At 36.4% G+C, this 22,844-nt stretch overlaps 2 protein-coding genes across 9 annotated transcripts in view; one reads left to right on the forward strand and one right to left on the reverse strand.

The window, feature by feature from the left end:
- Positions 1–13,733, forward strand: part of Rps6kb1 (ribosomal protein S6 kinase B1) — a 57,696-nt gene extending 43,963 nt beyond the window's left edge. For 3 of the 7 annotated variants that reach the window (XM_047542865.1, XM_047542868.1, XM_047542869.1), the window contains 2 exons: positions 1,710–1,822; positions 3,062–5,240. In XM_047542865.1, coding sequence (XP_047398821.1) covers positions 1,710–1,822; positions 3,062–3,299 — 351 coding nt within the window. In that variant the 3' untranslated portion in view covers positions 3,300–5,240. Of the gene's footprint in view, positions 1–1,709; positions 1,823–3,043; positions 5,241–9,354; positions 11,308–13,693 lie in introns of those variants that run through there. The other 4 variants (XM_047542870.1, XM_047542872.1, XM_047542871.1 and 1 more) reach the window with 4 other exon arrangements.
- Positions 9,278–20,941, reverse strand: Rnft1 (ring finger protein, transmembrane 1). Of its 2 annotated transcripts, none has more exons than XM_047542875.1 (9): positions 20,575–20,941; positions 18,729–19,186; positions 18,448–18,524; positions 16,831–16,931; positions 15,183–15,336; positions 14,140–14,298; positions 13,360–13,394; positions 10,529–10,630; positions 9,278–9,862 (listed from the first exon to the last, which is right to left on the reverse strand). In XM_047542875.1, the coding sequence occupies exons 2-9, from the start codon at positions 19,129–19,131 to the stop codon at positions 9,790–9,792; spliced, it is 1,104 nt and encodes a 367-aa protein (XP_047398831.1). In that variant the 5' UTR covers positions 19,132–19,186; positions 20,575–20,941; the 3' UTR covers positions 9,278–9,789. The 2 variants fall into 2 exon arrangements, with proteins under 2 accessions (XP_047398831.1, XP_047398830.1); XM_047542874.1 differs by having other exon boundaries at positions 13,329–13,394; positions 20,575–20,938.
- Between the last annotated feature and the right edge of the window lie 1,903 nt (positions 20,942–22,844).

A 22,844-nucleotide genomic window follows, 5' to 3' on the forward strand; every position in this document is an offset into this window, starting at 1 on the left:
TAAACCCAGGGGTACCTTTATCACTGAGCTACATCCCCAACCTTTTTTATTTTTTATTTTGAGACAGGGTCTCACTAAGTTGCTTAGACTGGCCTCAAATCCTCCTGTTTGAGCCTTCTAAGTTTCTGGGATTAGTTTTGTGCTGCCGTGCCTGCCTTCCAAGATATCTCTGTCTCTCTCTGTCTCTCTCGCTCTCTTTTAATTAGAGTATTATAGTTATACATAGTAGCTGAGCTTATCCTAACAAAATTCATACAAACATGGAATCTGACCCACTCCATTTTAGTCCCAGTTTCTCTCCACCTCCCCTACTCTCCACTCACTCCACTGATCCTCCTATTGCTCATCCATTATCCATCCTTCCCAAGAACTCTTTACAAATTAATTAAAAAATAGGGGCTGGAGATGTACTTAGTGGTACAGTACATGTTTAACATGTGTGAGGCTCTGGGTTCAATTTCCAGCACTGCCAGGGGGATAAAAAATTGATATCCTACCTACCTGAAGATTTTGCTTCTAGCAACTTCAGATCATCAAATATTTAAATTCTACTGTAAGAGCCCATCGTAGAATTAAAAGAAATTCAAAGATAATTAAGATGCAGTGGTACTTCTCGGTAGTTAAACTTTGATATACTGGAACATATGGAGAAATGGCCTCTGAAGTCACAAAGCATATTAATTATAGAATTTTACCTTACTCTTCACCTAGAGCCTGTTAAGCCTACTGTAATGTATATGCTCACTTATTTACAATAATAAATTGGAGAAACGATAAGCCCGAGACTGATTGTTAAGTGATTGAACTTTGACAGCAAGGACAGTGGCAGCTGGTAGCCTAATAGCAAGGTCCAAGACAGAATTAAAGCTAATAAAATTGCACTTTTGCCTGTTACAATTGAGGGTTTTTGTAATGTTGATACTTGTTCATCAAAAAAAAAAAAAAAAAAAATTGCGGGACTGGGGATGCAGGAATATTGGAGTGCCTAGCATACATGAGGCCCTGTGCGTTTAATCCCCAATACCACAAGAAAAAAAAATCTTTCTAATCATTGGTGTAAAACCAGAAAGATCACCGGTGCCAAGTCTGAAGATTCTAGTTTTACTGTGGTCTAATTAAGAGAAATTGTTTTGGGAGTGATAACCTTGGTTGCTTATATGCATGTGTCTGGAAACGCTGGGATTTTCTTTGCATTTCTTTGAGTTTGTAACATCTTAATGTGGAACCTATATTTTTCCTACTCTTAATAATAGGGTAGAATTTTGTTTGCTGGCATATCGGCTCAATAGAATTCTGCCTTCTTGAGGTCTATGCCTTAAAAAATGGCTAGAAAATTAACAGATGTGAAAATGATATCGAGGAAATGGGAGAATATAATCATTGACAATTTTCCTTGCTTTAAAAAACACACTTAGGACTGGGAATATAGCTCAGTTGGTAGCAAGCACAAGGCCCTGGGTTCAATTCCCAGTACCAAAAAAACAAAAAAACAAAAAACACACACTTATATTTTTTGCAGGGCTAAGGATTGAATCCAGGGCCTTGTCCATACTAGGCAAGCACTCTATCATTCAGCTGTACTCTTAGCCCAACATTGGTGATTTTAGTTGTGTATCATTGTGTTCATCGTATCAGAGATTGAACACCCCTTTTATTGATGTATATGACAAAATGCCATTCTATAGGTCACTATTAGAAATGTTTTTCAGGGTTTTACATACGTGGCTCCATCTGTACTTGAAAGTGTGAAAGAAAAGTTTTCCTTTGAACCAAAAATTCGATCACCGCGAAGATTTATTGGCAGCCCACGAACACCTGTCAGGTATTTCAGACTGTTATTCTCAGGTTTCTTTTGTTTGTTTCCTTAAACTTAGAAGAGCATTGCTTAAGAAACTTATGTCAAGTTAAATAAATTAAAGTTTGTCATATTCTCTTTGGTTAATGTAATTATAGCATCTATATCATCTCAAATTGCACAGAACTAGTCTCATGATATTTCAGTCACACACCAGTTTATGTTCCCTCCTGAAAGTAAGCTGCTATGCTGGCAAATACCCTCTTTATCCATTCACTCAACAATTTATTGTGTACTAAGAGCTGAACTGCATGTTATATGTTTATGTAATACATATAACATGGAAATTGTCCCTGCCCTGATGGAGCTTACAGTTTAATGGGATTCACAATAAACAAAGATCAAAATACATACAAAAATATGTAACTATAAGTAATATTAAGTCCTTTATTAAAAAAAAAAAAAAAAAAACTGGGTACAGTGGCACATACCTGTAATCCCAGTAACTTTCAAGGCTTGAGGCAGAGGAGCACAAGTTCAAAGCCAGCCTCAGCAACCTGGGGAGACTGTGTCTCAAAGTTAAAAAAGGGGGTGGTGGTGGATGAGGATGTAGCTCAGTGGTAAAATGTTCCTGGGTTCAATCCTTGTACCTCCCCTACACCAAAAAAAAAAAGACAGTAGCAAACAGAGGAGACAACAAGGAGACTGCTACTCATAGAAATAAGAGAATGACCTCCCTAGTGAAGTACCATCTAGGAATAAGGAGCAAGAGCCAGCTATGCAAAAATAGGAGGTTCAAAAATGTTGCAGGCAAAAGAACAGAAGTCAGTGTTCTGAAGTGTGGTGAGTGAGGAGGAAAATGGCAGAAATTTGGAGAAGTGTTTTATTTTTAAATGCATTGGGAAGCTGTTTGAAATGAGGGAGTAAAATGATTTTAAAAATAAGCACTGGGGATGTGGTTCAGTGATAGAGTGCTTGCCTAGCCTGCATGAGATCCTGGGTTTGATCCCGAGCACTGCAAAACCAAACAAACAAAAAACCTACCTGTTTATCACTCAGGGACTTAGAGATCAGTTAGGACACTCCAGGAATTAGTCTAGGGAAAAGATGGTACAACCAAAATTTTTGCCTATATGCTAGTCCACACAAAAACAAACTAAGTGAAAAAAGTGTTATATTGTCCCCAATCCTTTAAATCTAAGGGAGATACTTCTTGTTGAGATGCTCCTTGAGACAAATGAATGATAGCTGTTCCTTGTCTTAAAGCCCCGTCAAATTTTCTCCTGGGGATTTCTGGGGAAGAGGTGCTTCAGCCAGCACGGCAAATCCTCAGACGCCTGTGGAATACCCAATGGAAACAAGTGGAATAGAGCAGATGGATGTGACAATGAGTGGGGAAGCATCAGCACCACTTCCAATACGACAGCCGAACTCCGGGCCATACAAAAAACAAGCTTTCCCCATGATCTCCAAACGGCCAGAGCACCTGCGAATGAATCTATGACAGAGCAATGCTTTAATTAATTTGAGGCAAAAAAAAAAAAAAAAAAAAAAAAAAAAAAAAAAAAGCAGGGGCAAGGGGATGTGTGAGCATCCTGCAAGATGAAACAAGAAGAATAAAAATGACAGTCTCAAAGAGTCAGTGTCATTACCTGGAACACTTTGGACAGAGGAAAAACAAACATGGATTTTTAAAAATCAATCAATGGTGCAAAAAAAAAAAAAACAAAAGAAACTTGAGCAAAATAGTATTTCAGAACTCTTAGGCACATCAATTAATTGGTTCCTAGCAACATCTTCTCAACCTTATCAAGGATTTTCACGTTGATGGCTGGAAACTGGCAGTATTAAGGATAGGATGTTGCTTCTGAATCACTTGTCAAATTCTGATTGTGTCGGAGAAGGGTTTTCCTTTCATTAGGCAAAGTATGAAATTGCCTATAATACTTGCAACTAAGGACAAAATTAGCATGCAAGCTTGGTCAAACTTTTTCCAGCAACATGGAATCAAAGACAACTTATCAATTGATGTTTTACGTGCAAACAACCTGAATCTTTTTTTTATATAAATATATATTTTTCAAATAGATTTTTGATTCAGCTCATTATGGAAAACATCCCAAACTTTAAAATGCAAAATTATTGGTGGTGTGAAGAAAGCCAGACAGCTTCTGTTTCTTCTCTTGATGAAATAATAAAATGCAAATGAATCATTGTTAACCACAGCTGTGGCTCGTTTGAGGGCTTGGGGTGGACCTGGGGTTTATTTTTAGTAACCCAGCTGCAATACCTGTCTGTAATACTAGGAAAACAACAGCAACAATCTATTTAATCATTTCTACTTGCAGTACTGCTATGTGCTAAGCTTAACTGGAAGCCTTGGAATGGGCATAAGTTGTATGTCCTACATTTCATCCTTGTACTGGGCCTGCATTGCACTGGAAAAAAATCACCACCTATTCTTATACCAGTATTTGGTTCAAGACACCAAATATGTTCAGCCTGTGGCTGAGGAAGGATGGAAGAGAGTCAGGATAAAATGCATACTGAGGGCAGCAAAATGGGGGAGATAGGAATATCCAGGGGAAGAGGGTGTTGCCACGGTCCACTCTCGGTCTAATCTCTTTATGGCAAATTGGTAAAATTTATGTTTTACTTTGTTTTACTGTTTTTGCTGTCTACCTTCTTTAACATTTTTTTCCTTAACAGTTTTTAAAAGGAAAAAGGTCTTAATTTTTTTCTCCTATACTGGGGCTACCTTTTTTGATTGTAAAAATACTTGATGGCCTTTTGATGAATGTCTTCCACAGTGAATAAGAAAACTTAGTGGCTTAATTTAGGGAACATGTTAACAGGACACTGTTTTTGAAATTGTAACAAAATCTACATAAGTGATTTACAGGTACAAAGAATAAATAAAGGTGACTTTACCTTTCTTAAATACTTCCTGCCTTAAAGAGAGCATTTCCATGACTTTAGCTGGTCAAAGGGTTTAATATCTGCAGAGCTTTATAAAAATATATTTCAGCACATACTGGTATAAGTAGATGATCATGCAGTTGAGTCTTATCACTTCTTTTTTTTTCAATTTTTGTCTTTTATAATGTCTTCATTCTGAGTGTCAAAGTCAATTTGTAATAGTTTGCAACCCTAGGATGTTTTTTAATAGATGCTGCTTTGCTATGTTCTCCAAACCTTTTTGAGCCATAGGATCCAAGCCATAAAATTCTTTATGCATGTTGAATTCAGTCAGAAAAGAGAAAAACTTTGCTTATTTAAAAAGCAATTCAAGTGAGATGTGATGACAGTAAGCAAAAGAACCATGAAAAATGATTGGAAATATACCTTTCAATTGTGGCAATAATGAAAGAACTGATAAAAGTTCATCTTTGAACAGAAAACCATTAAAAAAAAAAAAAAAAAAAAAAAAAAAAAAACAGAAAAATCCCTCTTACCCCCAGCCCCTTATTGCAGCAGCCTACTGAGAACTTTATAATTGTACCTGGTAAAATAGAAGCTAAATGTGATTAAGGGCAGAAATTGTAATTAAAAAGTACAGATCTTTGTTCTCTGACAATTGTGATGTCTGGGGGAAAAAAAATCCAAAAAGCTTTGGTGATATGTATAGGCATTATTTCAGACTGTAAATGGCTTGTGCTACCCTGATAACTTGTTTTCAAATGTGTTTACTAACTGTAGTGTTGACTGCCTGACCAAATTCCAGTGAAACTTTACACCAAAATATTCCTCCTCAGTCCTATCTGCTAGTAACATGTGCACTGTGATTGGCTGGCTATAACCACCCTATAGTTAATATGTTTCCATAATTAGTACTGCCAGCAATAATGGCAAACACTGCAACTTTTTTGCATAAAAAGCATTAATTGCACACTTACCATCCACACAGATATTTAGTTTTTCTAACTTAACATTCATTAAGTGAAATTAATTTCCCATGCTGTGTCAAGTTTATTGAGAAATTGTTTCATAAATGGATACCCCTACTATGACTGTGAAAACATGTCAAGTGTCACATTAGTGCCACAGACAGAAAGCACACACCTATGCAATATGGCTTACCCTATATTTATTTGTAAAAATTTAAGCATAGTTTAAAATATATGATGTCAATATTACTAGTCTTGAGTTTCTAAGAGGGTTCTTTATGGTTATTCCAGGTAAGTGTATAAAAGTGATTAAGTGCTTTTCTTTCATCACTTGATTATTTTCTTTAAAATCAGCTATTACAGGATATTTTTTTATTTTATACATGCAGTTTTTTAATTAAAATGTAATCACTGAACTGAAGTTTACTAATTTGATTTTATAAGGTTTGTAGCATTACAGAATAACTAAACTGGGATTTATAAACCAGCTGTGATTAACAATGTAAAGTATTAATTATTGAACTTGAATCAGATATTTAGGAAAATTGTTATTTATTTCTTTTTCCCCTTTATGGTCTTAAATAATTTGAATCTTTCAAGGATTTTTCCATACTGTTTTTCAAGATAGAAGATAATTTGAGGTGGGGGAGAAGGATGCATGTATGAGACTACATAAATTCAACATTCTTTCCTATAGGTAATAAATGATTATAAACAAGATGCATCTTAGATAGTATTAATATCCTAAGCCTTGGATTTCATATTTAATATAGGACCTTACTTTTCTGAATATTCAGCTAGTCATATGGTTCCTAGCTTTCAAGGGCTTGATCTAAGATTATTCCCATGAGAAATGTTGAATTTATGAAGAATGGATTTTGAAACTTTGAAAATGGTTAACTTCTCAAATAAAAATATCAATATCCAAACATCTGCCTTTTTTCATAGGAGTAGACACTAGCAAGCTGGACAAAACTATCATAAAAGTATTTGTCACCACATGACCTGTGGTTCTGTTGCTGATTAATACAGTACTTTTCTTGTGTGATTCTTAACACTACAGCACAAGTATTATCTCAGTTGATTATCTGAAGTAACATCTAAAAGATGGGTTCATCTGTTTGTGTTTGCTCTTTAAATTATTATGTTTCTACTATCCCAAGTTGGCTTTGCATCTATTAAATAAATTCTTCAGCTGCCTTATTAGGAGTGCTATGAGGGTAACACCTTTTCTGCTTTTCATCTTGTATTTAGTTTACTGTATTAAGATATTTGGTTTCAGATTGAATGAATGTAAATAGAAATTAAATGCAAATTTGAATGAACATAAAATAGAAGTGACTTTTTTTATTACCTTAACAGAGGAAGAAATAACTGTACATGTCAGGTATATAGTTTTTTCTCATTAACAAGTCAGATGTATTCATGTTCTCATATTTAATAAACTATTAATGTATGTAAGGAATAACAGTTGTAAAAACTGTTTCTGCTGAGAATTGAAGCTGTTTAAATATGTAACAAGTTTTAGTAGTGATTTTATACATTGGATGTTATATACCTTTTATTTTCAAGTTATATCAAATAGTATACCTTGAATTATTTTTTTAAAAAAGTTCATGCAACAAGTTATGTGGAAGCTATCTTCAAACAAAACACTAGGAATATCTTATGCTAACAGTCAACAATTTGTTTAGCCATACTTTTTAGCTACTTTGTTTATTTATTTATTGAGGCATATGTTGCCTGGGCTGGTCTCCAGCTCACAATCTTCCTGCCTTAGCTACCTCAGTAGCTGGAATTACTGGTATGTGCCACTGCACCCAGCTTCTCGGCAACATTTGATTGATTGTTCTTTTGCAGTGCTGGGGATCAAGCCCAGAGCCTGCTGCATGCTAGGCAAGCACTCTACTACTGAGCCACATCCCCATCCCAACTCAGCTACATTTGATAGTTTGATGTGCACAAATCTCTTTTTTCATTTTTCCTTGCTAGAGATTCAACCCAGGACCTTAGACATGCTAGGCATGCATTCTACCACTGATCTACATCTCCATCCCCACAAATCTGTTTTAATTGTCTCACTTGTAGTGTAAAATGGCCGTTTTGTACAAACCACTTCTCTTCTGTGAGCATTCATATCACACTTGCCAAGGTAATACCTCTACAGAAGTTTTCACTGACGTTGCCTTTCTATAAAATATGGTAGCGTCTCAATGCTGGTACAGTAATCTTTTAGAGACTGTTATCTGAATTCACAGAATAACGATTTTTGGAGCTCTGTTCCCTTAGGCTTTGAGGTGAAGGACTAGAAAGTAGTGAAACGCTTCTATTTCATCGTCAGTCTTAGTAGATGGCATAGCTCTCCTATTATATTTTCCCAGTTCTCAGTTCATTGTGGTAAAACCTCACCACTGTCCACCACGAATCTCCATTGTTACTTAGTCAATACAAAGTAGTTTGAATAACCATTAGATAAACGATATTGTCGTCTTGTGTTCTGAACTAGAAGTCATTTCAGCTGTTTTTCACAGCCAAATTTTAATTCTAAATTGCTTTTCTCACCTATTCCCTGCTGTATACCTAAATAATACAACTGAGCTTCACCACAAAGCCAGGAAGGTGATTTAAGGCCAAATAAGCTTGCTTAAATATTTATGGTGATGCTCAAAGTAGAAAAGGCAATTAAACATATTGTAACTGAATAGATAGAAAATAGTTATTCTTATAACCTGGCAGTGTTTACCTAGGGGAAAAGGTCGCCTTTGTCAGTTTGGGTAATTCTCCAAGCATAAATGACTATAGTCACTTGGCCACTATCATAATTAATACATGTTCTGGTTTAGGCTTCGTCTTATCAATACTACAATGTGTTTTCTGCTTTCTCCCGACTTTTCCTTCCCACCATCTTTTCCTTGTTTACAAACTGATAGAAAGTAAAAAAGAAATAGGCACAAGCCTTGTATTCTAAATGTACATATAACCAGTAAGCAGCCTTTTAGGGTTTTGTTAAAGGTTTCACATTCCTCCTTAAAGGTATAAAGGGGAGAGATAAAGTACCTTACTTTCTTTTCCATGACCCTGAACAAATTACCTAGAAGCAAACAAATCACACTATCCAAAGCTATGACCACTCCTGAGTGCAAGCTTTTTTTCCCCCCAGCTTGATGCTGGGTATTGAATCCAGCAGAACCTTTCACATGCCAGGCAGGTACTCTACTAGTAAGTTACACCCTGAGCCCCTACATGAATTATTTTAATAGTTACTTCAAGATACTTAATAGCACTGTACAAAAAGTAAGACTGTGAACATTAAAGCTGATGGTAGGAAGCATGTATGAGGTCCACAAACAATGAATTCAAATAATTTATTCTTGCTGATTACTCATCATACCATAGAGAATAATACAATATTAAAATATATCATCCTCAGTAAATTAATCTTCACCTAGAAAATGTAACTTTTAATAGGTAAAATATAGCATTTAGAAATTTAATTGAAAAATACAAATTTTATGAAAAATTTAAGCATTTTTAGAATGGGAATTATAAAAGTCAATGCTGAAGAAAATTATTTCATATAATATGTATCTTAAAATATTGTGAAAAATATCCTTTAATGTCATGAAAGAATACCTGAATTCTTTTTTTTTTTTTTTTTTCCATTTGGGGTAGGGAATGAATCCAGGACCTTACGTGTGTTGGACCATATCTGCAGCCCACCTGCACTCCTTTAAAACTACTAGTTGTAGTTTTTAATTTCTGTTTTGGTAACATCAACAAGAGAACACATTTATAATTTAACACTGCAATTATCTGCCAGATAATTATGATAGAACAAATGTTGTATATTCCTTAGGTTGAATATTATATACTTTTTAAAACACAGGGTTTTTTCATTTGATCTTGTAAACTGGACTACACATGTAAATTAAATCCACTTGGAAACATTTTTCTTCCAGCCCTGAAAATCCATTCAAATGCCTTTATCCATAGTCACCTGTAACCAAAGGAAATTAGTGTTTGTAGCCTTAATAGTTTGTACAACTTAATATATTTGAAGGTGTGATGAAGTGGCTCCATCATTCCATTTGTTTACACGATCTGAAATCACAGTTCTGCAAAGTGGACATGTTTTCTCTCTGTTGAACCATAAGGTAATGCACTCTTCACAAAATATATGCTGTAATGGAATGAAGAATTAGATTTTATATTGGCAAACATTTTACATTCATCATTGTAGAGAAGCCTATTCTTTAGAGCTGAAAGAGATTTTGGAGACACTAATTGCCACATTTTACAAAGGAGAAAATGGAGAAAGTACTACTCATTCAAGAAGACTGTGGTTTTAGTGGTAGAGCCACTAGTATTCTTCTGACTTTACTATCCATTTAGCCTTTTTTTAACAAAATGTGGCTATCCCTAGGTGATATCTTTAAGACTGGTAATTATAGTGACTTAAAAGCTTAATAAATCTTTTGAGTTACTAGTAACTTCCATAAAGTCTAAGAAAAAGCACTTATACACTTCCAAAACATTTGTAAGTTGGTACTATTTTAAATACTAGTATTCAATTTTAAAAACAGCCTGTTTTCTAATCACTTTGGTATCCAATCTGCCCCAAATGAATTCTCTTCCCCTTCATATATACTCCTGCACAAAAATCATCAGAACATAAAGGACAAGATTTAGCCAATCTACCAAACCGCTAATCATAAATAACTAGTGTATACTCTGAATGCTACCTTCCGCTAAACAGTGTAAATTTTTTTTTGCCATTCAACAAACATAAATATGACTTGTAATTCATAGAAAAGTACTATGTTCGTTTGCTTAAAAATATAATTACCTGACAGATAAGAAGAATTGGCTTCTGAAATTCAGCTTGACATATTGAACAAATATCATCCACATCTGAACACTGTCTCTTGCTGGCAGCCACGCCGTAACTCTATGAAGGTAAATTCTGTTTTCAGTTACAAATTTCTTTTCCTGTTTCTCGAACACAGGTGATGCTGTACTTCTCAAATCTCCCAGGAATCAGGCATTTCAAAACTTTCCCTTAGGATACATTTTACAGCTCAACCATATATGCAGAGCCACATCTTGACTACATGAAGGTGAAATCATTAAGTAGTAAATAATAGGATCGTGGAAGATTAAGTCCACTGGATTCCCAAATGGTAATAGTGCTTCAGATTCAACACAAGTGGCTATAAAAAATTAAGCAATTTGAACTATAAATATTTATAAAAACCTATGTCAATGTATAATGTTACCCAGGACTGCCAAATTAAGCAGTCTATCCAGTGCTTTGCTGGTTAAATGTAATTCATGAGGAGAGCTTACTTTAAAAGTATATCTGGGGCTAGAAATGTAGTTCAGTGGTAGAGTGCTAGCCTAGCATACACAAGGTCCTTAGTTTAATTCTCAGTACAACACATACACAGAATGATATTTGACTACAGGTGTGGTGTGAGGCCCAGCATGGAGTGGGAAAAAAAATCTGTGGTTCCACACTGGAGGTTCAGTAGGCCCAGACACTGGAATGTGACTCAGGAATCCATTTTTTTCAAAGGTCCTCAAGGTAAGTTCAACATGAAGGGTTCAGTTTCTTGCCACTAAACTAAAAATCATTTTTAATTACCCCTAATTATCACAAAGAGCATTTAGTACTTTGAAAGAAAATAACTGCAAAATGTCACTGGGATAGGATAACTGTCAAAACTAACTGAATGAACAATAGTGCAATTCTTTGAATATCCCTTTATTCTAATGTCCTAAAAAGCTTCTGATCCCTTTAATATCTTAACTCCTTCACCAAATTCAGCAAGACTTAGTCATGAACTAGATGTGACAACTAAGACTCCTTAGCAAAATTTGGAAGAAGCAAAATGTTACAAATGAGATCAGCTTTCTGTAAAAATCATGGGGAAAAGGGTGGCTAAGTATACCTAAGTGTAGTCATGGGAAGTTAGGTAAGGAATGACTTAACACATCTGCAGCTATGATCTAAACTTCTTGTACATAAATGTCTAGGGCTAACAAAATTCAAAGGATAAAATACTAAAAATTAAGGGCTTTTTTGAAACTGGTGATGCTAAGGATTTCATAAGTCAGTCAGGACAGTGTTAGATGATCTTAGTGCCGATTTCCCTTCAGTAAAGGAGTCCATTACAAATATTTATGTTGACAAGCTTTTAAAACATCACTTTTATCTGGCATTTTGGAGAGTCTCTTTAAATGAAGACTACCATTTCCATGGTAAAGTTAAAGAACATATATATACATGTTCAGAATATGGGGGAGACAAGAGTAGAAGTGTCAATGACTGATTCCATGTACTTCCTTTGTCTCACAGAGAAGAATCTCAAGTGTTTGTTGGATTTTGTGATGCTGGGTCTGGATCCCAAGGCTTCACAATGGTAGGCAAGCATTTTACCACTAAGCTACATCCCTAACCCACAGGGGATTTTCTTAAGGGTATTGCAGCACAAACCTTACTAGATCAATTGCGTTAAAATGGCTGATTCTCAAATAATCAACTGTATTAATTAAACTCAATATATTGTATCTTCTCCAAAAGAAAAGTGTGCATAAGATGTATAGCAAAACTTGTTTCCATATTGCTGACTCTTAGAGGAAAGGTACCCTGGCAGTTAGTCTAAATAATTTTTTAGACAATCCTTTTTTTTTTTTTTTTTTTTTTTTAAATACTGTGGATTGAACTCAGGGGCACTTTACACTGAGCTCCATCCCCCACCCAGCCCTTTTTATTTTTTATTTTGAGACAGGGTCTTACTAAGTTGCTAAGGCTAGTTTCAAATTTGCCATCCTCCTGTCAGCCTCCTGAGTTGCTGGGATTACATGTAAGCAACATTATGCATGGCTCCTTTTTACTTTTAACAGTTCATTATTAGGTTGGCATTCTTGTAAGTCAGTCCCATTAACTGTTTAAGGACCTAATGGACTGCAGAGCTGAAGATCAAGCCTTGAAAGTTGGTGACCACCCCTAGGTATTGGGAATCTTTGAGGCTACTAAATATAAACCACCCTTCTGTATAATAACCTTTCTCTATAATCTGTAACATCAATAGAATCACATAATAATCAAGTTTACAACTGACACTGAAGTCTCAATCATTAAATTCCATGCTGGAAATTATTTGTACATATAGAACAGAGTAATGGGGACAGTTTCCCCCAGTAAGAAAATTGCAAGGGACATGATTTTGGGTAATGAACTTCCCTTAAATATATAATAAATTACAGTAGAAATATTCTTTTAGAAGCTACTGAATGGGGAGTTAATGGAAATACCTGAACCCACCATTTGTGTCAAAAGGAAAAGGAAAAAAAGTTCATGCAAAGATTTTTAAAGAAGTGATTATAATCCTCAAAAACATCCAATGATTTGAAAGGCAAGACACTGCAATGATTAACAGGTGGCCTTCAATGTACAATTTAAGAAACTGAACACAGAACTAAAACTCCTAAATCATTATAGCCCCAAGTGCCAGAGTACTAACAAATAATCTTAAAAAGATCATCTCATGAAATCCATACACATAATACTGCTAAACTAAATTTTTTTTATAATGAAAGGTTAAAAAAAAAGTGTTTTTCCTTAACTAAGAGAAAGTACTTACTGGTCGTGTAAAAAATATTCGTAAAACCTGCCTGAAAGTTTTCAGATGTCCAAAGAAGTCCAAAAGCTGAAAGAGGAAATAAGAGATAATTTTTTTAAATTCAAGGCTCCTATCTGCCAAACCCAAAGATGAAAGCTGTAATCTTATAATGCTATTTAATTCCCATATTTCCCTAATGCTCACTGCATTCAGAGATAATCATTTTATTCTAAATATATTTCAAATCTAACTAATGAATAGTTTATAGAGTTAAGCCAACAAGAAGTACATTTAAAAACTTAAAGAGTTACAATTTGTTCAAGACAAATAAACCTGTCAAAGACAAAGCAACATCTGATTCGTATCTTAACATTTTTATTTTAAAGTCTCATAAAGCGATTATCAATTTGAAATGATCAGGCTGAAAGGAAGCAGGACAAGATACTCCACTAGTTTGAGAATTATGTGTACAACAAACATTGCTGTTGAGGATGGGTATGTTCTTTTCTACTTGTTTATCCCCCCCCTTAGATAATTCATGTTATGTGAAATTCCACTCCTCCTACCCAAAATAAAAACTGACAACTACTGGATTTCCATTTCTTTCTCTCTCTTTGAGACAGGCTGGCCTCAACCTCAGAATCCTCCTGTCTCAGCCTCCCAAGTAGCTAAGATTATAGCTGCTATGTCACCACAAACTGATAAAGAATTTGCAGTTACTTCAAACTACTGATATGAAGATAAACCTTAAGACAGTTAAGGAGAAAAGTAGTATGTAAAATCAATAATTACATGAATCATTATGTAATGGCAAGATTATAATGTTACTTACTTTTAGTATGAGGTAGAGTAAAGCCAGCAATATCCCAAGACTCCATCTAGTTGCATTACCGAACTCCCCATAGCTTATAAGGTAACGAAACCAAACTGGTATGGGAACAAAAGTTCGGTAATACTGACACAGTTCTTCTAAAAGCATATACCAGTAACCCTAAAAAGAAAGGAGAAAGAAAACAAATACAGCTACCCAAGCCATTTAAATACATAGCACAAATACTTTGCATTGTACTGAAAACATCATGAGTATATGATGCAGTAATATAAGTAACTATGAAATTAGTCTTCATTATGTTTATGACTGATAATTTTAACCTGATTTTCCCATGTTGCAGTCATTGCATGGTTTGCTTGCAAAGTATTTCTAAGAATGAAATAGAAAAAAGGTTTTGTATGTACTATGGGTAAAAGTTACATGTTTTTGCTGATTATAAAAATTTGTTTTTATTGAGTATGGGAAGCCACTGAATAACTGCATATAGTCCAATTATCAATTGATAATACCCTGGTGGAAAACAGAAGTACAAATTATTAGTTTCTCATATTTGATGTGGGGGGATTGATTTTTCAATTCTTCTGAAGCAAATGTTAATTTTTTTGTTGTTCTTTTTAGTTATACATGACAGTAGAGTATATTTGACTTATTTATATAAACATGGAGTACATCTTATTCTAATTAGGATCCCAGTCTTATGGTTGTACATGTTATGGTGATTCACTGTGGTGTATTCATGTATGTACACAGAAGTTATGTCAGAATCATTCCACTGTCTTTCCTATTCCTGTCCCCTCTCCCTTGCCTTCATTACCCTTTGTCTAACTACTGAACTTCTATTCTTCCCCTCCCTGAAGCAAATTCTGAAGTAATTCTGATTTTATCCAGATAGGTTAATATTTTGGTTTAAGTCCCTGAACAAATGGTTGCCAAGCCAAGATTATTTAGCAAACTAAAACAATTACAAAATCTTTAAGCAAAGATTAAACAGCATTAATTTGTTTGCCAACATCTTTCTAATAATGCATAAGTTAGTTTCTTACCTTTGATTTAAAAGGCATGATGAAAGGAGGCACCAATAAAACAAGGCATTTTAAGCCCATGAAGAGGAATTTCAGAACGAAGTCTGTAATTCCAACAATCCAAAGTACTTCCCAGAAGCTCAAGTGATCCAGTGTAGGATTTAAGAAAATTAAGCTACCAAGAGAAAACCATCAAAATTTACCAGAGCAACGCACAAAGGTAAAATATTGAAAGGGATTTTAAATTTGCTATAAATATTTTAATTTGATATGTAGAAATGAATTTGGCAAGATAACATCAGGGTTCAGATTAATGGAATGAAGGGTCATTTTATTTATTTTAAAGGAACTTTTTCCTTTTAAAGGATATAGAAAAAGGTCTCCCTGGCTTATTATGGTTGATACCTTTCTAGCCTATAAACTAAAAAACCTGAATACTAGACATCTGCCATTATCTTCTCTTTTTAAAAAAATATTTTTAGTTATAGATGGACAAAATAACCTTTATTTATTTTATTTTTATGTGGTGCTGAGGACTGAACCCAGTGCCTCACACATGCTGGGCAAGTGCTCTACCACTGAGCCACAACCCCAGCCCTGCCATTATCTTCTTAACCACTTCCACTCAGTATTCCATCTCCTCTTTTCCACTGAATTAATTTTGTCCTTTATATAACTAGATCTAAAGATAACTTCTCTTTCCATTTACTCATCCTAAATTACTATCTCTCTAGATTTTTTTTCCTCTGTAGTGCTGGGAATTGAACCCAGGACCTCACACATGATAGACAGCGAGCTGTACCCCTAGCTTGTTCTTTCTAAACCTCTAACTTTTTTCTGTCCTGGTTGTTCTTGTTTGTCACCAATGATTTCTTAGTCTCCTTTGCTGCTGCTACTCTGATTGTGGTCTTGTCTAGCAGTAGGCACTCTTTGTATTTTCTCTGTATTACTACATGCATAGTTATTTGTATTACCTAGGTTAGTTCTGTTCAGTCCTGTGGTTTTAAAATATGAGCCATATTTAAATGCTGATTACACCAGCATTTATAGCTCTAACCTTTACCCTAAGCTCATGACATATCTAGAACTGCTTTCTTAACAATTCTTCTTGACCTCTCATGCTTAACATGTTCAAAACAAAATTACTGATTTTTTCTCAAATCCAGTTCCTTCCCAGCTCAATAAAATGACATCACCATCCAGCCAGTTGCTCAGACTGAAAACCCATTCTTGCTTTTCCCACCTATTCAACCACAAAATCCAATTCATCTGAATGTACTGGCTCTACCTCTAAACTATATCCCATGTTTGTCCATAATTAATTTCTGATTAAAGCTGAAAATTCAGAAAACCTGTTACCTACTGTCTTTTAATGAATCTTTGCCTTATTTCTAGAAACTGAAAAAGACCAACAATAACCACCTACTGGTACTTAATAAGTACTGATTAAACAAAAATGCACTTATCAAAAAAATTAAATATTTATTGAGCACCTGCTATGTGCCAAGGAACTGAGGATACAAGTCTGAGTAAGTCACTCAAAGCTCGCAATCATGAAAGAAGACAGGTAAAAGCTGAAATACAATAAGTATTATGTGCAAGTAAGATACATGCAAAGAGCTATGGAATATATGATTACAAAAAAAAAAGGTATACTAGGACTAATTACCTGTAATAAAGTGACTGAGAATGAAAGGTATAATACAAAAGAACAGATGATCCTGCTAAGAATACCAATAACCAAGCACATTGAATCTTTGACGATCTTTCCTGAAAAGTAAATAATTTTATAATTTATTACTTTGAATTATGCCAGAATTTCAAATATTATTAAACTTTAATGATTTATTTAACATGAACTTTCTAGATTAACCTTAAAATATAAAGTATCTTAAATTATGTTATCATCACATTGTTTTATTTATCTTTAGTGAACAAAACTTGCAACAAATTATAAAAATATAATTTCTTCACCATATGAAAAATAAGATCAATGTTTCAAAGAAGCAGAATCATCTACAAGCTGACATAAAGGACCTACCCAAACTAATCTTTACCTCTTCGGCTCCCTTTTTTGTGCATCTTCCACAAAACAATTTCAAAAATGCATTTTAAGTAAATCAGGGTTCATATATATTCAAAAATTTATTTTTAATGAAAGGTAAAGTTTTAATTACAAGTTTAATTAAAAGTTTTATAGGTTGGGCCTCCTAATCTGTTAGCAATCCAAGTGCTCTAAAATCCAAAACTTTTTTACACCAACATGAAGGCCCAAGTGGAAAATTCTACACCTGACCTCGTTACAATTAAAACACGGACACACTAAAAATACTCTATGCATTTACCTTTGGGCTATGAGTTGTATATAAAGCAGAAATGAATTCTGTGTTTAAACTGGAATTTCATCCCCAAGATATCTCATTATGTATGTACAAATATTCCAAAATCCCCCCAAATCTCAAACAGTACTGGTCCTAAGCATTTTGGGATAAAGGATACTCAATCTGTACTAGTTTAAAACCACAAATTAAAGTTTTTTAGTTTGACAAGTTCTATAAATTTCCAGGGCAGAATGCATGATATCTCCCTTAAAGTAGGCTTATGGTGAAATTTCATAAACTCTTCCTATTTTTCCCCATGATTTTTATGACTAGAACTCTTACATTATAGACAAACTTCAAGTTAAATTTTCTTTAAATAAGAGAGCTAAACAGTTCAATATCCATTTAGTCAATGCTACATTTTATTAAGTTATTTTAAGTCTTATAGTGCATCAGTTGAAATTTTTAATGAGATTATGTTTAAATTAGCTCACATAATGTAAAGGCACTAACCAAACCAGATCAAATAGTGTGGTCTAAGCCTTTTAATCCTTTGTCTACCCCCCTGCCCCATCTCCCGGGGCTACTTACCATGGAGCTATATCCTCAGCACTTATTTTTTATTCTGAGACAGGGTCTTGCTAAATTGCTGAGGCTGGTCTCAGACTTGTGAACCTCCTGCCTCAGAACCCCCTACTTGCTGGGATTACAGGCATGCATCCTTATGCCTGGCTTACTTTTTCTTTATTAGGAACCAAATATACAAAGAGAATAAGGTGAAGCAATTCATTATCAGGACAGATAATTTATTCCAGATTATTCAGGTAACAATATTAAATATATCAAGGATTAACACATCCTATTTCCTACTTCTCTTAAAAGCTATTTCTATTTCTCACAAAATTATTTCTCTATAATTCTACAGAGAGAAACAGTTAATAATTTTAGTTGCTTGTTATACTTACTCTTAGAAAAACCTGATTTACAATGCTTTTGTTTGCATACATAAAAGTTGTTAGCAGCCCAATTCCAAGAGAAATGCCTGTTAGAAAATAAGTTCTAGTTAATTGAAAGAAAAAAAAAACCAGAGGATATTATAAGCTAATAATATGAATTAAAAGAAAACATACAATTTTAAAAGCCAACAGGAAAATAAGTAACAAATACATAGGTAAAAGTAGATTTCCAATAAAGAAAATTAACTGAATTTAGCAATTAAGCAAATCATTGTTTTATTATCCCCTACCTGTTATATGCTGCATAACAAGTTTGACACCCAGAATCAAAATATATGGAAGACTTTTCTGCAGCCATTTGAAAAGATAGCGGAATTCTGAGAAGGAGCTACTTCCATGTTCCCCAGACTCTGTGGTAGTCTCCTCAGGCTGCCTTGCTTCACTGTGGGAGTGACTCCGGAAACGACTATGTGCACACCCATGGGTACAGCTATGGACACTTGACCTTATATTTCTGGAGCTTGGATTTTCAGCATATTCTTTAGGTATGGGGTTAATCTGGATATGAACATCTCCAGAATGAAGACAAGAACCTTCTCCTGTCAGTCTTGTATGGGTACACTGGGAGGCTGAGGCATCCTCACCACTTGCAGTTCCTGGAGGACTGTGTAGTTGGTTACGGTTGGCTTGCATGGCCCTTAGATACTTTTTCTCTAATCTAGATTTCTTTGCTTCAAGGCTTTGTCTCCTAAAAAAAAATAAATAAATAATCAAAGAGCAGAAAATATTCCAAGTGAACAGTTAAATACAAGTAAGTACACGGCTCATTAGATGTTCTTTATTCACTTTGTAAAGGAATCACTGATAGTCACAACAGATGAATTTTCAGGTTATCTTACTTATTGCTAAATTCGTCAATGCCAAGAATGTGCTTCCGGGATGGAGTTTAGCTCAGTGGTAAAGCACTTGACCCCAACGTCAGAGGCACTAGGTTCTATCCTCAGCACCACATAAAAATAAAGGTACTGTGTCCATATACAACTAAAAAATATTTAAAATAGACAATCTGCTTCAAAAATTATTTCAGGAAACATTTACTAACAAAAAAAGATGACCTTCACATGCCTCCACTTCTCCAATGCCAGAAGACACTGGCAAAATAGTCGTGATGTTAATATATATCAGATGTTAATATAATACTAGTACTTATATTGAATAGTTTGGCAAATTCACTCAGCACCCAACGAGCAGTTTCATCTGAATAGATTCTACATCAAACAAGTTTCACAAGGAAGAGTGATTTCAGTATTTTTTTGGAAATGCTAGGAAGAAAGAAAAAAACTCCATTAAACCTCAATACTAACATTTCACTTAGGTGAACTATAAATTTACTTTTATGCTGAAAGAGCTTCCCCAAAGCAAATAAGGTTTCCAATAACTAAGGGTGCTACCAGGAATATTACGTCTCCTCCCAAAAGAATGTTACCTAAAAATCTTCAAAATTGGGATAAGCTGGGGAGTCACCATGTAATTGCTAGGTGACACTTCAGTCTGAATGAAGATAGTCTATGGAATAAAAATGCCACCATCGGTGGTGTGTGTGTGTTGCGGGAAGTGGGACGGGGTATCAGAAATGACGTTGGCAGGGAGGTTCCTAGAGGACCCAGCGTGGATCTCCTAGCAGCTGGATGTCGGAATCGGAATGCCAGCTGACAAAACGCAGAGCCTATCCCAGGCTGCCTGCTTTTCCCGTTTCTCTAGGAGGAAGCGAGAGTTAACGTCAGGGCATGTTCCGTGTCACTCTAGCTCATGCCTCGGCGTGTACGCTGTGCAGTTACCCTGTGGCGGTTTGGGGTTTGATGCTTTTCGCCGAGGCTCCGACGCCACGTTGCGCTTTATTTCCTCAACTCTCTCAAGAGCGACTTTGGACAGAATGAGTTGTGTGCTTTCTATAAATAAAATAGACCCCTCCCACTCCACGCACAGATAAAAAAGAGGAGAAAAAAGGAAGCAAAGTGAACATCAACTCTTCCGGAATCCCCGAGCACAGGTCTCCACCCACGTCCGAGCCTCCGGCGCCCCGGTTATTCTCCCCGGAGTCCCTCGCCGCCGCCGCCCGCCTCCCCCAGGCCTGACCTCTCAAGACCGGGAGCGGACGGAGGCCTCGGCAGCGACAGCAGGAACAGCAGCGCACGCCGCCCCCAGCCCTCCAGTCAGAGCCATCACGCTCAGACCCCACCGCCAGCAACTCGGGCCCGGCTCGGCGGCGGCGCGCGCGCTCCCCGGACGTCCTCGGGCGCGCGGCCCGCCCCCGCCCGCGCTGCGCCGAGGGACGGGCGAGCGGCTGGGGCCTGCGCTTGGGGACGGCTCGCGGACACGTGCACTAAACAGTTCGTCTCCTCACGTCTTGTGTCTATGCTGCGTGTGTAGCCCGGCACATGCCTCCGGGGTGCTGGACGTTTTAAGGTTAAAAGCGTGTAGGCTCCAGGAACCTGCCTCCGGAGGCGGGGCCTGACGCTGGGGGGCTGTCCCAGCCTCGTCCCCCGAGCCCCGGGGCCCGCCCCTCCCGAGGCGTCTCGCCTGCCGCGACCCGAGCAAGGCAGCCACGTTGGCTGGGCTCGGCGCGTCTCCGGAAGGGCGGGGCTGGGCGGAGCGAGAGTGCTAGGGTTTCCGGGTTCGGGTTTCGCGAGCGTAACTCCTGACCCACTTGTGGCTGGCGCAGAAGTGGAACCGAACTGGGTGTTCTTTCAGGCCCTGCGGCAGCGGGCTCAGTGCTGGAGGGTTTGCCGGGGACCGAAGGAGTGTGGGGAGCGTTTCTGTCTTCCAGTCATTCTCTTAATCCACTCTGTTCTAGATGAAAAGGTTACTAAGGAGGAAAAAGTTTTAACAGGAAGAAAAACGTAGATCTAGTTTGTGGTTCTGAATATATTCCATACGTGTTCCCCACAACCGCCAGTATAGCCTTTCCATTCCGAACTGCTACTCCCTACCTTTTGTTTTTACCTGGTATTTCTATTTGCTTTTTATTTATTTGTTTATTTTTATTTTTACTTTTGGTCTGGAGATTGAACCCAGGGACACTTTATCCCTGAGCCACTTCCCCAGCCCTTTTTATTTATTTTGAGACAGGATCTCGCTAAATTGAGGAGGCTGGCTTCGAATTTGGGATCCTTCGAGCCGCTGGGATTACAGGACTGCACCACCACACCCGGCTTTCTAGAGATGATGTCAAATAGATAAAAGCCTTCCTATATTTCTTGAAATTAGGTATTCCTTGTGAGGTGGACTGAACTCACCTCAATAAGGGCCAGGTCAGTCTTTTCTCGCTAGAGAAAAGAAATTCCCATACCCATACATGCTATCAGTTAAATGTCTAAGGAAAATGATGTTTTGTTTTATTGGTCAATACTTGCTTTAAAACCATTCACTTGCCAGAGTTGCTGTTGTGACTTTCTTAACCATGGAATTATTTCTTATTTTCTCTCAGTACTATTGAATTCCCTGTTTAACCTTAATTATCTACTTTGAGGCTATGCTTAAATCAAATGAGTTCTATTACCAGAGCATTTCCCGTGAGTAGAAAAGCACGTTTTTAAAAAAATCCAAAACCACAGTGCGTTTTACTGTCGATTAAGACATTAACTGGTGCTGCTGACTTGACTACCCCCCACCCCGCGCCCGACCCTTTTTCTTCATTAAGCTTCTTGACAAATTAGATTTTTGGGTCAGTAAAGCTGAGGGCCAGGCTCTGAACTGAATTTTTTCAAGAAAATTTATTTAAGTATATGTCCTACCATTCCTACTACATGAATTTTTTTTTTATTTTGGGGATACTGGGGACTGAACTCAGGGGCACTGCCCAACTGAGCCACATCCCTGTTTTGTATTTTATTTAGAGACAGGATCCCACCAAGTTGCTTAGTGCCTCACTTTTGCTGAGACTGGCTTTGAACCCAAGATCTTCCTGCCTCAGCCTCCTGAGCTGCTGGGATTATAGGCTTGCACCACTGGGCCTGGTGAATATTTTTATTTTTATCATATTAGTTATTGCAGTACTGGGGATTGAACCCAGGATCTGGTGCATGCTAGGCAAGTACTCTACCACTGAGCTACATCCCCAACCCTGAATATTTTTATTTTAAACCTTAAAATGTATGAGAATTTAGGAAATGGGAAAAAAATTAATCTCTCCCAATCTACCCTCAGCCATCATGGAGAACCAGTATGCATTAGTACATTAACAATTTGTGAATATTTGGTATATTTGTAAGTTTAGCATATCTAATGTTTGATTTCTTATTTTAACATAACACATTAAAGGCATATCAGTGAGTATTGGAACTTTATTTAGTGCATTTGGTACTTCATTTCAATAACAACTAAAAGGTAGTATTTGAAGAAGAACT

Source organism: Sciurus carolinensis, chromosome 3 (genome assembly GCF_902686445.1).
Source record: "Sciurus carolinensis chromosome 3, mSciCar1.2, whole genome shotgun sequence".
In the NCBI taxonomy this organism is placed as follows: domain Eukaryota; kingdom Metazoa; phylum Chordata; class Mammalia; order Rodentia; family Sciuridae; genus Sciurus; species Sciurus carolinensis.